General features: G+C 39.5%; 1 protein-coding gene across 1 annotated transcript; it reads left to right on the top strand.

The window, feature by feature from the left end:
• Positions 1-425: 425 nt before the first annotated feature.
• On the top strand, positions 426-18,137 carry LOC109411428 (3-hydroxykynurenine transaminase). The gene is made up of 4 exons (XM_029875011.2): positions 426-740; positions 16,663-17,337; positions 17,401-17,745; positions 17,810-18,137. The coding sequence occupies exons 2-4, from the start codon at positions 16,670-16,672 to the stop codon at positions 17,997-17,999; spliced, it is 1,203 nt and encodes a 400-aa protein (XP_029730871.2). The 5' UTR covers positions 426-740; positions 16,663-16,669; the 3' UTR covers positions 18,000-18,137.
• Positions 18,138-18,587: the final 450 nt, after the last annotated feature.

Below are 18,587 nucleotides of genomic sequence, written 5' to 3' on the forward strand. Positions count from 1 at the left end.
TACCCACTTATTGTCACTCATTATCTCTCGCTATAGCAAACATCCAATTGTCTTCTTACGAAAGTGATAAGCTAAACATAACTGCCGAGCTCTTTTATTGCTGAAATTCAAAAGAACCTTCCTGTGATGCACTTGAATTAGGTACTCCGATAGGGTGATCCACCCCAAAGCAGCCACTCTAAGCGACTCATTTGTGTGCGTGAACCGCACACGTGCCGTAGGTCATGGTAAAGCCGCATTATCAATTTCCGTAGATTAAGCAAGTGCCTTTTAACCTCACGTTAACCGCTAATTTTAACACAAAATATGTTTAAACAACCGGTAGCCCACCCTATTCAATCACATTAAACTCAAAAAAACACACAATGACCACCGCTGAAAAAAAGCCACAATCAAACGGTTTAATCGCCATGTGACTATAAGCCACCAATCTAACCGGAGGACCTACTCAGTCTACGTCGAATGCTCCTGGTGGCAAGATCGGGTTTCGGGTTACGAGAAGGATCGTCGTCGCTTACCTACCTGTGTCTGTGTCGTGTCTGAAGAAAGTCTTTCTTCCTTGTTCGTCGGTTGGTTCATTGGAACGGGCCAATCCTGTCAGGAGGGGTGTGAATCGGCAAGAGTCATCGTCATCACGCGCAAGACCTGAAGAGCTGAGGGCAAGTGCATTTGTGTGGTTTCCCGTTGGCACTTTGGATTTATAGTTCTGAACCGGATTTAGTGGTTGGTTTTTTGAAGTGGTGAGTGAATTATGAGTGGACTACGAACTATACTGAAGGGAAGGCCAAAACAGTTCTGTGAAGTGCTAAAATGTGATTCTAATGAATGTTTATGACACGTTAAGTGGTTTTAAGTGTAACTTGTGTCATATTTTGAGAGTACATTTGATAATAATTGCTGAAACCTTTCAACATTTTAAGAGATGATTGTTTGAAGTCTTCAAAGCTAGTGCAATACAAGAACAAACTACATGTGGAACCTACATATGCTTAAAATCTAGAGTGACCTTCCAGCTGGGATAGTGCTTGTTACTCAAGCTAAGAGTTCTATGACGTACTCAGGTTGAGAATAGAGGTACCCGGGTACCCATGTATCTTGCCAGCATTCCACGTACAAGGTAGCCTCGTTTATCCGGAGTCGTGTTCCGAAGATAAACATCTAGCGAATATAATGCCGTGCAAAGCTGAATTCTTGATATTTTGTCAAACTATCTGTGATTACCTAGTAATTCGTCAAAATTTAATTCTTCTGCAACATTTCGGTCCCTAGATAAACTGTCGTGCGCAGTATAGTTGTCCCATGTTCTATGGGAATCACTATAACCACCGGACATTTAGCTACACACGGCAGTATATAATTGAGAAATAATAACAAAATAAAGAGTTCCTTCTGCTCCAAAATTCGGCCCTCTAGTTGATATAGGAGAACTAACGTATTTTCAGCCGTCTTGTTCACTTCGTCATGGGGATTTTTTTAAAGTTATTGAACTCAAAGTTAGCCCCATTCTTTACCAACCAAGCAGAACTATGTATATGATCAAGTTTCAGACAATTCGTCAAACTCCTCATGACGAAGAGAACAAACCTGCCGATAATACCCTAAGTCACCCTCGATGCCCATGCTTCACGATCTGGGAGAGATTCAACCTCCTTCTATTGGACATCTCTCAAATAGGCTGGAAATTTACTTCGTCTTATGTGCTAATTTAACTCCACATACGAGTAAACATATTTTCTCGTTTTTCCTATGCCAAAGACTACCTCACCAAAGCAGCAGCTAGCCGAATTGTTCTTCATCGCCGTTCAATTTTTATTTCGTCAGATTCACTGATTGAACTGACATTCAAATCACACACCACAAAAGCTCCGTGGTACTTCATAGATGGATATGAAGCAGTTATTGAAATAAATTGCTTTTTCCCGTCGGTAAATTGTAGGCAAACCTTGAGGCAAACAGTTGTCTTCGTCCTTGGAAAGATGTGGGTAATTCTCGCTGAGACCGGCCCGCTATTTACACCTTGCCTTCAAAAATGTTTGAGGTGCCGATTTTCTGAAAGCCGTCGCTAAAAAAGTAAGAAAAATGCATTTGGTTACTCAAATTGATGGACCCCTCGTTAGTTAGAGCCACAACAGTTTTTGCAGACCCCTCGATTTTGGTCAAACGGTGGCTCACTTAAACCGTTATAACTCTAAAGTTTCTCCAAAAACCACCTCAAAACGAATTGTTGTTGAAAAGAGGAAAGATAGAGCTACTATTTACTATAATAAAAAGTTGGGTCGGCCATATTGAGTTTGGTCGCCATCTTGGATTTTTATACCAAAACATTTTTTTCACCATGAGGGCAACCACCGATTTTCAAAATTTTTGCATCAATTGAAAGCTGAGGCATTTATACATAACATATCAAAAAATTAGAGATGTCTTTTTCTTCTTTCAAAAGTTATCAGCCGTTTTGTAAATCATGCCACTTTTGCGCACTGGGCCCGGTGCCGACTGTTTACATAAATGCAGCGTTATTTCGCAGTGTTTACGAACACGAATTTAAATTCTAAAGCCACTAATGGAAAGCTGAAGGTTTAAGCTTTTCAAAACACTAAAAAAGTTATGAAAGCAATGCCCGATCATTGAGAAACAGTCAAAAACGGAAACGAACCTCCGATTTGGCCAAATTTTGCGGCACCCGCCTTTGTGTGTACATGCAAATCGGTGGTTGCCCTCATGGTGAAAAAATGTTTTGGTATAAAAATCCAAGATGGCGGCTAAAATCAATATGGCCGACCCAACTTTTTATTATTGTAAATAGTAGCTCTATCTTTCCTCTTTTCAACAACAATTCGTTTTGAGGTGGTTTTTGGAGAAACTTTAGAGTTATAACGGTTTAAGTGAGCCACCGTTTGACCAAAATCGAGGGGTCTGCAAAAACTGTTGTGGCTCTAACTAACGAGGGGTCCATCAATTTGAGTAACCAAATGCATTTTTCTTACGTTTTTAGCGAGGGCTTTCAGAAAATCGGCACCTTAAACATTTTTGAAGACAAGGTGTAAATAGTGGGCCGGTCTCAGCGAGAGTTACCCATGTATGAAAATGTGGGCGTGGGTATTCTGCATATAAAACATCGTATTTCACAACCACAAAGAAAGATTTCTTTGTTACACTGACTGTGATGGACTTTTCTGATCAGATGAGCAAAAGTATTAACCGAAATGTTTTGGTCGTTATTGTACAGCTTCAATTACTTATCTCAATTAAAAAGCTTTCTGCCCAATTGAACTTTGAACACATGATTTGATTTGAATTGCGACGAATTTGACCGACTTTAAATATACACAACTACGGTCATATCATGATGTTTGGCAATCCTATATACCTTAGTGTCACAAACAAGGTGTGACGGGAATTGAATTCATCTTGTGCACGAAATAGACGATCAAGGATTCAAAGAACAATTATTTAAATCTCATTATTTTAAGTAATTTATGAATTCGTAATTAAGGGGGCATCCATTAAGTACGTCACGCTCGTAGGAGGGAGGGGGGTTTCTGGAAAGTGTGACAAGCAATGCATAAGGTATACGAAAAACCCGTACGATGGAGGGAGGGGGGTTGAAAATTCTAAAATTTAGCGTGACGTACTAAATGGATGCCCCCTAAAACATAACTAACCATGAGACTTTGGGTGAGGTGCAAGGATAAACTTGATAATTATTGATCGGTTCTTAGTATGACGGGAATTATATAAAAACCCTTTCGTGAATTCATACAAAAAAGTACCCTAAAATATTATGGATAATATATAGTTACACCTCAACATCCCACGGATCCAGAAGATTTTGAGATTTTCAGTTCTTAGAAAATGCTCTCAAATCTGATGAACACCGAGTATTCTAACCATTGTCTACACCCACATATGTCCATCATGCTCTATAAGCCTATGTTCATCATGAACATTGTGGTCACGTGGATATGAGATATTCTATGATCTCCAAATCATCCAAAACATTAGCCAAAATCAACCAAAGCATCGGTAGTATCTTTGGTTATGCGCAGTACTACCGACATAATTTCCAACTATTTAAAGTTCTTCAAATCATCCTCAAGATTAGGTCACACACATGATCTACGACAACAACCAGAACTTTGTATATGTCTTCGGCTAACCAGACAAACCCAATCAAGTTCTACAAATCAAGGTGGAATATTCATGATTTATTTTCATGTGGTTCATTAATAGCATCTGAAACTTCAGGCCAAGTGATCCATAAGATCAACCAAAGCACTCACATTTATTTCACCATTTTTTTTTAATTCTTAACCACTTAACCTAACTACAGCTGTTTTATCGACTAGGCCATTACGATGCCGTTTGCCGATGTTTAAGTAACCACCCAGTCAACCAGTGATCGTATAATATGTTGAATAAGCTGTTAAAGTGGAGGCGATATGCGTACATTTTACATGCGCCTAAATGGAGGCATGTACGCATATGGTCTCCAGTTTAGTATCTTATGCAACATCTTATACGATTACTGGTTGTCTGGGCAGGTCCGTTGAGTCATGGGCTCAGAAGAGGGTCAGTGTCAGCTGCTCTCAGGAGGGAAGAGCAACTGATGAAAGTGCCGGGGCTAGGATCGAACCCATGACAATCTGCCTATAAAGCAAACGTGTGACCACTTGCGCCACGGGCCCCGGCAGTTACACCATTTGACCGCCATGTTGGAAGGCATTGGGGCTTTTGGGAGGACTTCCAAAGGGATCGCAGTTAGAACGATGGTTGGATCAAAGCCTGATACGGTAACGGATCAGTCTGTAGTAGGAGGAATTTTGCTGGGATTAGAATACACTAAAAGGGTTTATCGGTGGATTTTTTATGTGGATTCGGCAGGTGATGTGATCGGGGATCATTTTAGAGGAAAATTTCGTTTAAAATTTAGGTGGGGCTCATATAAAAATGCTGGTTGGATTCTTCAGAGAAAAAAAATGTTGAGATATTCTGAAGGGATTCTTGAAGTAATCCCTGAAGTTTTTTTTTAATAATTCCGGAAGCCTCATTGAGATCATTCCTGAAAATCGCACAGAACCTTTTAAGAATAAAATGTTTTTCATGGGATTCCTTCAAAAGTTTACGATGAGATTCTTCCTGAAGTTCTTTCCGAGGTTCCTTACGAGATTTTTACAGAGGTTTCTTCCAGGATTTCTTTATTCCTTCCAGGACAAAGAGTAATATTGACACGACTCATTATGAAAACCCAGAAAACCTCTTCGATGAATTCCTCACAAAAATTGTGCAGGGTAAATTTTCTAAACTGTTGGAGAAATTTCTAAACATGTGATTTTGTCAATTGCAATAACTCGTACAAGATTTCCTTTTGGAACACCTGGAGTTTTATGGAAGTCCATAAAACACCTGAATGAATACCATGATAAACTCTTGGAAGATATACATTAGGAATATATGAGAGAAATTCAGAATCAACTTCCTGATGAATTCAAGAAGCTAAAGAAATTGCAGAAAGGCCTCAAAGAGAAATCGAAGATGAAACTTCTTGAAGACTTCCAGGTTTTTTTTTCTGTAAACCCAATCCCTTCGAGAATTCATCCAATATTCTCCTGAAGTTGCTGCCGGGATTACCAGTATGAAACACACAAGGAATTTTTCTATCTAAAATCAGATAAAATTAAATGGAAATTTATACTTTCTGATATATTCGTCAAGTGAAGTTTTCAGAATTTATATCTGTGCAGTGAATGTTTCCGCAAATTTATTGGAAATGCATCATAGATGCGGATTTCTTTTATAATCGTGCAATTTGGTACGAAGGTTCTCAGAATTTAATGATATTTTTTTCACAGATATGAACAAAAAATAAATTGAAAAAAAATCAGGGGCGCCTAGTTTTCCGGAAAATCCCAGTGGAAAGCAACATTTTCCACAGACACCAGCTACTTTGAAAAATCATAACTCAAAAACAAAGCATCGTGGACACATTTTTTTTAATTTTTTTTTTTTTTGGGAATTTTTGTGGACTTCGAAAACAGTTTTTCCGAACTTTTCCAACCGACATTCCTCAACAGTGGAAAATTTTATGGAAAACATTTTTTTTTTTTAATTTTGTCAGTGGATAACTGACAGTGAGGAAGATTACAAGTGGTAGTCGAAATACGCGTATCTGTCAAAGGATAGGAAAATAGGACGGCATTAAACGGCACATAACTGATTGCACTCATTCGAAGAGGGTATTCTGCTTAGAGGGTTCGAAAAGTCGGTACAAGATGGCATTTGATGTTAGTATATTAAGGCAGGATATGTGTGAAAATAAAGTTTGTTTATGCATCCATTTCCAAATGGTAGAGCCACAGACAAACAGACGTAACACTTCGAACATTTTTCAATTCAACTCATAGTCCCAGAAACCTGTTCGCCCAATACTGAAAGGACTGAGTTTGGCCGGCCATTAACTAGATGGCGGTAGTGGGCAAACGTCAAACTCGAACAAAAATGATGCGAGCGGCACGCTGCCGTAATTCTGCAAAGTGACGTAAGCGACATTGACAGTTTGGCCCATTTTTTGGTTATAATCCATAAAACTCTTGGTCATCCTCTAAGTTTCTTTCTATAGATGATAGATTACGACTATATATTGCATTCTAATACAGCAGGCATACCACAGAGTTATTTTTACACCAGATGTTATATATAATATACCAAAAAAATTCGAAATTTTGAATGGCGCTTACGTCACTTTGCAGAATTGCGGCAGCACGGGTGGGCAGTTGGCCAACTAGGGAATCGCGCTACTTGGGCGGTGGCTTCTATATTCGTCTGTTTTCCACTATAACTCAGTCAATCTTGAACCAATTGACACAATTCTTGGAATGCGGTGAGATAGGTATAGTATCTACCCGTGTACAAAATTTCAAGTCAATCGGTTCAAAATTGGCCGAGTTACAGTGGAAAACAGAAGAAAATAACAGACGAAGAAAACCACCGCCCAAGTAGCGCGATACCCTATTAAAATTTTAAAGAGACCTTTAAATTGGTGTACGATGGGAAATGTCAGAGTGGTCTGTGGTAGAGCTGCAAAGTTGCGCCCATACTTTCTGGGACACCCTATACTAGTTGGAAAACAATCATTCGGACCTGACGGCCAAATGTTGGTATTCATGACATAGCTGGAAAGTTTCCGTTTTCCCACGAACTCATTCGCATTTGATAAATTAGACGACGGAAGATGATATGGGGTAACACTTTGTAGGCCGAATGTGGTAGCTTATCTTGTGCATGAAGCAGATTGCTCCTTTCTTCCACTCCCCAGCAACTGGCAATTTCCGAGATCCTGACTATTAACTGGAGCAACCAAATAGCCGACCTTTTTTGGCCCATCATGATGAGTTCAGCTATAATACCATCCAAACCAACAGCTTTATTGCTTTCAAGCTGGTGGATGAGCTGGTGGTGAGTTTATAACTCCTCAGAGCCTCAGCGTGACAGTTGCTTCATTTCTGCCCTTCCTATTCTTGCTCCACTGATGTAAATAGTCGTTTCCTTCCCTGCCTACGTTCTCCACATCCTTCAGGTCCTTGCTTATCAAAGTGCTGCTTCCACCTTTCAATCACCTGCCGACAGTCTGTAAATTGGTTCCCTCCCTTATCTTTGCACATTCCGGCTCGTGTCATGAAACCCTTGCAAAGTGCGTATTCCCGTGTTACTTGATACGGCACAGCAGTTTCGTTCCCGGCTCCGTTTCCTCGCACTCCGTTTCTTACAGGTAGCTGTTTTCTTTGCTTTCTTCGGAAAGCAGCGGGTCTGCTGTTCAAGCTTCTGTTTGTATTGTTCCACGTTCTGCCGGGTTCCAAGCTGCAGTATTACCGCCCACGCTGCGTTCTTCTATTCCAAAACTCCTCTGCATTCTTCGTCGAATCATTCGTTCAATCGACTCCGTTCCACGCATTCGGGAGTTGTGATATTTATGGCTGCTTTTACTGTACTCCAACAATCCTCGCTTAAGGCGAAACTGGATCCATTTCCTCACTTTTTGGTTTTTGATTTTTTATAAAATAACGGAGCAATATTTTCAAAATCGGTCTTCGTTCACATGTAGAGTATGGATCAAGGTATCCCCTGATTTTTTTTTGTGGTGGAAAATGTTTGTCGTTTTTGCAAAAAACATTTTTGAATAAAATTTCACAAAAAAAAAATGGTTTCTGCAAAAACGGAAAACTTTTTCCACCACAAAAAAAATCAGAAGATATCTTGATCCATGCTCTACATGTGTACGAAAACCGATTTTGAAAATATTACTTTGTTATTTAATAAAAAATCAAAAACCAAAAAAATGAGGAAATGCTTCCAGATTCGCATTGCGCTCGTCTTCATCGCTATCTAGAAATTTTGTGCGCATGCAAATGCGACATCTGGTTGCTGCAGTTGCTCTAGATCGTACTGAGGAGGTCGTTGGTACCTTACATTTTTTGATTACCGTCGATGGGGGTGACAATGGGTCTGGGGGGTGAGATTGGGTCAAAACGGAGAAACATAAAATTTGAAATAACTCATCAACTATCGCTAATTTATATTGAAAACTCTATATTATTTCAAAGAGGAGATGTTTTTACACGTCATGATGCAGAATAAGATGTTTAGCAATAATCGTTTTTTTTTTGTAAAATTTGTGGCTAAACTTATATGATGAAACAACTAATAAATCACTCTGAAAAAAACTCTCCTTCGTAATGTTTAACACAAGTACCTAACCATAAATTTTCTTATAAGTGCATAGCTGTAGGTATCACCTGGTTGATGGAATGAAAAAAGCGGGCTGTCATTGCTCTTTTTATTTAGAAATTTAATATTTTCGACCCCATTTCTAAATATTAAGAACGGGGGTGAGATTGGGTCAAGCAAGTTATTGAGTGCACATAACCTTAACTAAAAAATCAATCCAGTCCTCATTAGACGTTAGAGTGGTGCCATGTTTACCGTATCTTCATAAAAGCACGCTTTCTCTCGAAAATATGTCGAGAAGTGTCAAACGAGTGTGTTAATACGTTTAGTGCCTAAAATCATTTATGACAATACATCCATGCGTTTGAATAGCTCCTCTAATCATCAGCTAATCTGTATTGTACTGCAATATCGTAAGCTTACAAAATAGATTTAAAAGCGTTCTTCTTCTCCACTCATTTTTGTTGTGTAACATAATATTTGAACGACCCTCTATCTTGAGATGGAGTGATTTACTTTAGCAATATAGAGGCCAATGATCATGTACATAAGAGTTTATAACGGAGGTTTTGTTTAAACATTTCTTATGCAGTCAGTATACTAAAACTATCATGTTTTTTTGCGCCCCTCCCTCATTGTAATCCCCCCTCCTCTCATGGAGGTTGAAACTCTAAATGAGGATGATTATGATGGTTAAAATTGGTGATACAGCATACAAACGTTATTTTATCGAATTTCAATCATTTTTTCGGTTATATTAGCCCTTTTAGGTGCATTAATCATCTTTTAAAATTACCTAAATTTTTATTCGCCATGATAACATTGTGTTTTAAGTAGGTTTACTACATATGATCAATAAAATTAACTTATATACTTAGATAGGTGATTTCGAATACTTTGACCCATTCTCACCCCCTCTAAGGGGTGAGATTGGGTCAATTTCCAATCATTTGTAGTTTAGTAAGCAATTCATATAACGTGATACTTTCTTGCCAAACTATCATTACCACATAGGAGAGTATACATACCAAATAAAAAGTTATTCCGACTTCAATTGCATTTGTTATTTAACAAATAATTTTTGAGTATCCTTTTTTGACCCATTCTCACCCCCAACGACGGTACGGAAAGTTTTGGGGTCAGAGTCGATTTTAACGCCATGATAGGTTCTGACATCGATAATGCCGAAGAAGTGCCACCCATCGATTAGGATGTATTCAATTTATGATTCCATCTGCTGTAGTTCTCTCCATGTGCATCGATAAGGGAAGCTGCGAAAAAAGGTACACTAAGGTCTTTTTTACACGGGGGATACGTCCCGTGTAAAAAAACCGTGTTGATTCGCGAAACCGTGTTAATTTGAGAAACCGTGTAAAATAATACCGTGCTAATTCGGGAATCCGTGTAAAAAAGACTGAGGGAAATCTGAAAATATTTGAAATGTCCTCACCTTCAGATATCCGAGGTTTGTTTTAGAGAGTTAATAAGGAAAGGGAGGGGGTAGTAGTAAAGGATGAATCTAGAGGTTAGTGGAGAAGGGGAGAAGGGATGGGTTATGGGGAGCAGAGTGCATACTGTTTCCAAGGAAGATCGCAGAAGATATTTTGGGGTGTTAATGACTGTTTAGACGGATGAAACGAAGGATCAAGGAGACTGTCAACACCCTACAGGTCTACGGAGCATTGTTCTGTAAATAAATAATTTTCAAACATGACCTCTAATTTTGACCTCCAAGAACTTCCGCGAGTAAAGGCCAGAAGATCAACAAGCGTAATCAATGGATTGTTGTTACATTTCTAATACCTTGTCACATGCTACAGGTCCATGAACAATTTTTCTGTAAGGAACTAATTTCTATAGATGTTCTAGGTCCTCCAAGCCTAGTTGGCCTAGTGGTTAAGGCTAGTTCAGTTAGCCTAGTGGTTTAGGCTATGGATCGCCAATCCGGAGACGGCGGGTTCGATTCCCGTTCCGGTCGGGAAAATTTTCTCGACTCCCTGGGCATAGAGTATCATTGTTTTTTTTTTCGTTTATTTATTTATTAAAGTGGATCTTTTAACTATAAAGTATCATTGTACTTGCCTCACAATATACAAATTCATGCAAGGGCAGGCAAAGAAAGCCCTTCAATTAATAACTGTGGAAGTGCTCAAAGAACACTAAGTTGAAGCGAGGCAGGCCAAGTTCCAGTTGGGACGTAGAGCCACAAAGAAGAAGAAGAAGGTCCTCCAAGAACTTCCACGAGTATAGATCTGAAGATCTACAACCGTCATCAATGGTTTATTGCCACATTACTGATACAGTATAGCGTCGTACGGTTTAGGGACAAAACATCGAAAGACAAAACGTCGAATGCCAAAACGTCGAATGCCAAAAGGTCGAATGCCAAAACGTCGAAAGGGACAAAACGTCGAAAGGACAAAACGTCGAAAACGTCGAAAACCAGTAATCTAAGCAAATAGTGAGTTCTTTATTCTTTTAAAGGATACTCATTCTTTCATTTGTATCTGCCAACTAGTTCAGAGGGGAGCCTTCCTGAAGCTCCCTGAAACAACACCTCAGAGTGGACATGTTTCTTGACCAGTTCTTCGCGGGTAGGGAATATTCGCACTGTCGTATATAAAAACTCACATCACGTCACGTTAAGTGTAACATTATTTATTCCCGCACTTTCCCGGCCTTTTCTTCTCTCACTTCTTTGGAGCCCCTTCTACTGGCACCCAGTGTTGCAATTGAACTAAACGCGAGCCAAAAATGGACTGAACTTGGATGTGTCATCAAATCTTATGTGCGTCCCGACCAAGGTGCTGCCTTAGGACATTGTGACGCATCTGTATACATGCGTTGTTGCGCGAAAATATGCGCCGGCCACAATGAAGTTGGACATTTTGGCATCGGGCATTAATATTCTGCAGCGAAATCCGGATTATCCGGTAATCCACGGTGACCGAACCGGTTCTCGCTCTCAATTGCGGGTGAGTTTCTGAATCGAATCAGCCCGATTGCTAGAATTGGTGAAAAAATGGTAGAAACATGACCATTTCAGTTTACCAGGTACCAGGGTACCATGTTGGCATGTTGGCATTCTGCGGATACAGTTCTTGCTCAAGTTGCGTTCACTTTCGAGCTCACGTGCGTTCCAAATTTTGAACTGAACAATGTTCAAGTATGTTTGATCGCAGCGTGCTGTTTTTGAACTTCAACGCAAATTGGTCGCGTTCAAATGCAACACTGCGAGTGGCACAATGTCAGTGGCACCTTCCACAAATTTTCAGCATTACTTCATAACTTCCTTCAGGGTGGCTACGATGGCGGCCTCTAGCAGGGTGGCGATGGCGATCATCGGGCGCATTATTCCTTCAAGGGCGTCTTCAGCGCTTGGGCAGTGACCCGAGATAATACGACATAATGAGTGTGTCCCCGTTAATTAGTTCGTCATCCTGCCATCTTGGTGGATCTACCGTATCACCACCACTCTCAGGCTATCAACAGGATTAAATCGATCCACACAAAATCTCAAAAACAAAAATCCACACTGAACTGCGAACAGTTACACACTTTTCGACGTTTTGTCCTTTCGACGTTTTGGCATTCGACGTTTTGGCATTCGACGTTTTGTCTTTCGACGTTTTGTCACCCATTTGCGTCGTACAGGTCCAGGGAGCATAGTTCTGTATAGAAATAATTTTCAAAAATGATCTAGGGTTCCCAAAAACTTCCGCGGGTATAAACCTGAAGATCTACAAGCGTTATCAATGGTTTATTGTCACATTACTGATGCTGTGTAGCGTCCTAAAGGTCCATGGAGCATAGTTCTGTTGAGAAATAATTGCCAAACATCTTCTAAGTACTCCAAGAACTTCATGAGTAAAAACCTTAAGATCTACAAGCGTAATCAATGGATTGTTGTTACATTACTTATACGGTCCAAGATCATACAAGACCATGTAGCATTGAGCTGAAGAGAACAAATCTTCAAAAATAGTCTAAGTCATCAAAGAACTTCCGCGAGTAGAGACCTTAAGATCTACAAGGGCAATATATGGATTTTCATTATATTACTGATGCTGTGCAACATCCTACAGGTCCATGAAGAATTGTTGTGTAATGAACTAATTTTCAAAGATATTCTAGGTTTCACAAGAACTTCCGTGAAAAACCCTTAGGATCTCTAAGCATAATCAATGAATTGTTGTTTCATTACTGATGTGGTGCAACATCCTTCAGGTTTACCGGTTGTCAACTGCGACTGCGATAGCTATGAACTTTGGTCAACTTCGAACTTATTATTGTTATTATTGTGTTATTATTGTTCTCGCATTGGTGAAGAACTCAAAAGAGAGATGATTGGGTAATTTCTGTTTGAGTTTGATCGCTACGAAACATAAATGTTGCTGATTGATAAGTTAGTTTTATCGATTATACATACTCAATAAGTACCTCATTATACTCCAAAAGTGAGATGCTTTGGAAACAAAACTCGAATGTCATTCGTCCGAATGCCAAATACCTGAATGATAAACGCTCGAATTTCTTTCGCCCAAAAACTCACTCGCTCGAAAGTAACGTTTCCCGCATAAGAAATCTCCAAATGCAATACTACATCTGGAATTGCGATCCAATTGTTTATCATAATGCAAATGTTTGAAATTTTAATCCCAATGCCTGCATATAGTGCAGACATAATCCGTGATTGAAAAATAACGTTTATTACATACATCACAAGCGTGATGTTACCGTCGATAGTTGTTTGTTAACCCTCTAATACCCAATCCCGCCTTTAGACGGGGTATAGTTTGAGCATTTTTGTAATTTTTGATTCGTGGAAAATCATTTTTTTTATATTTTTGGCTGATATTTAGGGCTGTTTTGTATATCTCAAAATGGTTTTTGGTGTATTATAAAGCGTATTAACATTTTTTGAAAATCATTGAAAAATTGATGTTTTAGTCACCTTTTAGAAGTCATTGCTTATTTTGTATTGAATCGCTACAATTAACATATTTTAAATTTTTCCCAAACCATTCTATCCTTGTTTAATATTTTAAGGGAATCGAATACACTCTAAAAATATTTTTCTTAAAATTACACGGAAAATTATTTTTTCTGTGAAAAAAATTTAAAATAATAATATTTCAACAATAATCATAAAATCTCAAAATGTTTTCATCTCAAAAAATCCGTTCCCCAAATTGGCTTCCAGGAAAAATATAAAAGTGTGGGGATGTTCAAAAATAAAAAATAGAAAAATCAAAAACTGAAATTCATGAAATCGAGAATTAAAAAGAATCGTCTTCCAAAACATGTTTAAATCGATTTTAGATGACGAAAAATGATATTTAGACCCAAATCAAAAATTTGGGTATTAGAGGGTTAAGGTCTGTATACGCAAGAGTACTTGGAAGACCTAAAGCATTCTTGGAAATCAAGTCTCTACAGAACTGTCTTCCATGGACCTGTAGGACGTTGCACCGCATCAGTAATGCAACAAAACTGCTTATTGATCTGATTCTCTGATTACCAAGAAAATCATTTAATATAACTTCTCTTTAGAACCGTGGTCCAAAAATCTGTATGATGTTACACCGTATGAGTAATGTAAAAGCAATTACGCTAGTAGATTCAGGCCTTTACTTGCGGAAGTTCTGGATGACCTAGAACACGTTAACGGAACCATGCGCCAAGGACCTGTAGGATGTTTCACCGCATCAGTTATGTAACAACCTTTCATTTTAATACTTGTAGACCTTAAGGCTTTCACTTGCAGAAGTTCTTGGATGACCTAGTTTTTTTGGATAGTAGTTCCCTACATAACCATGCTTCATTGCCCTATAGGATGTTACACGGCATCAGTAATGCAACAATTACCCATTGATTTTGTTTATAGATCTTGGGGCCTTTACTCGCAGAAGTTCTTGGATGCACTAGATCATCTTTGAAAACAACTTCTCTGCAGAATTATGCTTCATGGACTTGTAGGATGTTACACCGTTTCAGTAATGTAACTACAATCTAACGATTACGCTTGTAGATCTTATGGCCACCACTCGCGGAAGTTCTTGGTTTTCCTAGAATATCCTTGAAAATAACTTCTCTTCAGAACTATGCTCCTTGGACCTGTAGGATGTTACACCGTATCAGTAATATAACAAAAATCCATTTATTACGCTTGTAGATCTTGAATTCTTTATTCGCGGAAATTCTTGGATGACCTAGAGCATATTTGGGAAGTAGTTTCCTACAGAACTATGCTCCATGGATCTGTAGGATGTTACACCGCATCAACGATATAGGAAAAATTAATTAATTACGCTCGTAGATTTTCAGGCCTGCACTCTCGGAAATTCTTGGAGGTCCTAGAATATATTTGAAAACTACGTCTCAACAGAACTATACTCTAAGGACCTGTAGGATGTTGCACCGCATCAGTAATGTGGCTACAATCCATCGATCACGCTTGTAGATCTGAAGGCCTTTATTCGCGGAAGTTCTTGGATGCCCTAGAATATTCTTGAAAACAACATCTCTTCAGAACTATATTCCGTGGACATATCCTCACCGTATCAGTAATGTACTTCAAATGGTCATTTTCATGGAAGCGACCAAATTGATGAGTCATAGGCCGTTTTCGAACGATGGGCGCAGGAAACTTAACTCCATCTCCTGAAATCAAACTTCGTCTTCTTCGTCTTCTTCTTTTTCTTCTTCTTCTTGGCGTAGCGTCCCCATTGGGTCGAAGCCTGCTTCTGAGCTTTGTGTTCTATGAACATTTTCACAGTTAACCACTGAGAGGTTCTTCTGTCAATGACAATTTGGCTGAATCTACAAAATCACCTGTCATGAATACTTCCAGGGACTAGGGCTAGGGTTACTTCAGGAACACTATTATAGTATTCTTCAAGAATATCCACAAAAATTCCTTTAGTTCCTCCAGGAAAACTCCCAGAGATTCAATCATTACACAGTGAATGTTTCAGCGAAATTATTGGAAACGCTTCGTAGATCTGTCGGCCGATTGTTTTCGTAAATGACGAATTTCGCCCCAAATCGTATTCGGAGTTGGCAGCACCCTCTCAGATTCCAATGAAACTTTCTGGCTGTGTAGACCTTGACTAGATAAGCCATTTTGCATACTTAGTCCCTTCAAAATTTATCTAGACTATCTTTTGAAAAGGGCTTAACTTTTTTTATAATTTTTTTATAAAAATGTTTTATGAAAAAATGACTGCTCCTACAAGAAAGTGTTGTCTGGGTGATTGTCACAAATTACGTCAAGTACCTATCATGAAAAAAATATTGAAAAAAAACACTGATTTTCCGATCGTTTAGTACGAGTAGGTGGTACTAGCGCTCTCACGCCGCATATATGAGAATTAGGGTATGGCGTCCTTGGTTACAATTGTAGGAAAAACACTTATCTACAAGTTTGCCGAATATCTCATTTCAATATTATGCTTCTGAACTGAGTTAAATCAAGTTGTTCTCTTTTTTCCAAATTCTGCTGCTCTTGTTTAAATTTTATGTATGACCAATTCTTTTTAATGGAATACTGATCTTTTTTACGGAAACTTGACCGAACGCTTGCAATGCAATGATGCAATTTAAGTTGTTTTTCGCAAATAAAAAAATCTAATTTCAGAAAAAATATCTTTCTACATCTAAGTATTAACAGTCTAATGAATTGGAGAAACAAAGGGCATCCGTTTCTAATAATGAATTATCAATCATATACAATAACACATGCGACGTTTTTGGACACATCAACTGATAACGCCTAGATGAATTGCGACTTGGTACTAGAAAGCATAGTTCAGAATTTGGTGAACGACCTTTAGAACAAGAGATAACAGAAGAATGTGACTATTTACGCATGATTCTTATTTTTCTGAACTTCTGTTTACGAATTTCTAGTTTGATTGATATATGTTTGCAACATTTCAGCATCACAATGAAATTCACCCCGCCACCAAATTCCCTCCGAGGTCCCCTCGTCATCCCGGACAAGATTATGATGGGTCCGGGACCGTCCAACTGTTCGAAGCGTGTTCTCGCTGCTCTGAACAACACCTGCCTTAGTAACTTCCACGATGAGCTGTTCCAAGTGATCGACGAAGTCAAAGACGGCCTACGGTACATCTTCCAAACGGAAAACCGAACGACCATGTGCATCACGGGTTCGGCCCACACCGGCATGGAAGCTCTGCTGTGCAATCTGCTGGAAGAGGGAGACATCGTACTGATCGCGAACAATGGCATCTGGGCCGAACGTGCGATCAATATGGCCACCCGTTATGGAGCCGACGTCCGGGTACTGGCAGGACCAGCCGACAGACCATTCTCGATGACCGATTTCAAAAAGGCGATCGAACAGCACAGACCGAAGTGTCTGTTCGTGGTACACGGAGATTCTTCGTCTGGGTTGCTGCAACCTCTGGAAGGACTGGGCAAAATCTGCCACGACTATGACTGCCTACTGTTGGTAGATGCCGTGGCTAGCCTGTGCGGGGTTCCGTTCTACATGGACAAATGGGAGATCGATGGCGCCTATACCGGGTCACAGAAGGTGCTGGGTGCCCCACCCGGAATAACGCCCATTTCGATCAGTCCGAAGGCATTGTAAGTGTCTGGTCTAACTCGATATAGATGCTCAAGTCCTAATCTACTGGTTTTTCGTTTCAGAGAAGTGATTCGATCGAGAAAAACACCATCCAAAGTATTCTACTGGGACCTGCTAGTGTTGGGCAACTACTGGGGATGCTACGATGAGCAGAAGCGGTATCACCACACCGTCCCGTCCAACCTGATATTTGCCCTCCGCGAAGCCATCGCCCAGGTGGCGGACGAAGGTCTTGAAGCGGTCATTCGCCGGAGACAGGAATGTGCCGAGCAAATGTACCGCGGCCTGCAGGCCATGGGCCTGGAAGTATTCGTCAAAGAGCCCAAACATCGGCTGCCGACCGTGACCTGTATTATGATCCCCAAGGACGTCAACTGGTGGAAGGTCTCCGAGTACGCCATGAATAAGTATGTCTGAATGTCGGAGCAATAGGAGGTGAAACTAGACCTAATGAACGTGCATTCGTTTCAGCTTCTCCTTGGAGATTCAGGGTGGATTCGGACCCACGATGGGAATTGCGTGGCGGGCCGGAATTATGGGCGAGAGTTCAACACTACAGCGGGTAAACTTCTACCTTTATGTGTTCAAGGAATCTCTCAAGGCTACTCATCCGGACTACATATTCGTCGAGAGAAACGGTCACACGAACGGGATGAAGTAATGTTTGTCACAATACAGCGAATGCAGAAGAGCGGTTTTCACTAAACCACAATTCATGAGCAATTGTAGCTTCAATTTTTTGTTCTTTTTGTAACAAAGATGGTGGTTAATTAAGCTAAATAAAAAGTTAGACAATTGATATCCAGCAAAGTGATGAAACTGTGAAAGCCTCATTGTTTCTTCATTAGAATATCTGAAAAATGCTCAATATTCTTTAAAATTGAGAAAAAATCAGAGTTGCCTATTTTCCCGGAAAATTCAGGTGGATTTTTTTGTTTTTCCTTGACACTAATTACTTTGAAAAACCATAACTCAAGAACGAAGCAATGAAAAGGAGTAATGAAAATGAAAGCAAATTTTCTCAGAAATCCAAAAAAAATATTAGCTGGAAAAAGTTTTCCACAAAATTTTCCACAGTTCAAAAAATTTGTAAAGAATAGCCAGAAAAGCTATGGTTGAACTCGTGGAAAATTTTCAAAAAATATTTTTGAGAATGTTATTTTAAAAGCTTTAATTAAGGTGACTTGGTGCATCACAGAATTTCCATAGGAATCATTGACTTTTTAATTTTCAATGATTGTTTGCCTCG

This window comes from Aedes albopictus, chromosome 3, assembly GCF_035046485.1.
Source record: "Aedes albopictus strain Foshan chromosome 3, AalbF5, whole genome shotgun sequence".
NCBI classification, from domain to species: domain Eukaryota; kingdom Metazoa; phylum Arthropoda; class Insecta; order Diptera; family Culicidae; genus Aedes; species Aedes albopictus.

Excerpts from the sequence above, each read along its gene's own strand:
- LOC109411428 (XM_029875011.2), top strand. The coding sequence starts at position 16,670 with ATGAAATTCACCCCGCCACCAAATTCCCTCCGAGGTCCCCTCGTCATC. Across the intron at positions 17,338-17,400 it reads TCGATCAGTCCGAAGGCATT|AGAAGTGATTCGATCGAGAA; the intron begins GTAAGTGTCTGG and ends TTTTCGTTTCAG. Across the intron at positions 17,746-17,809 it reads TCCGAGTACGCCATGAATAA|CTTCTCCTTGGAGATTCAGG; the intron begins GTATGTCTGAAT and ends CATTCGTTTCAG.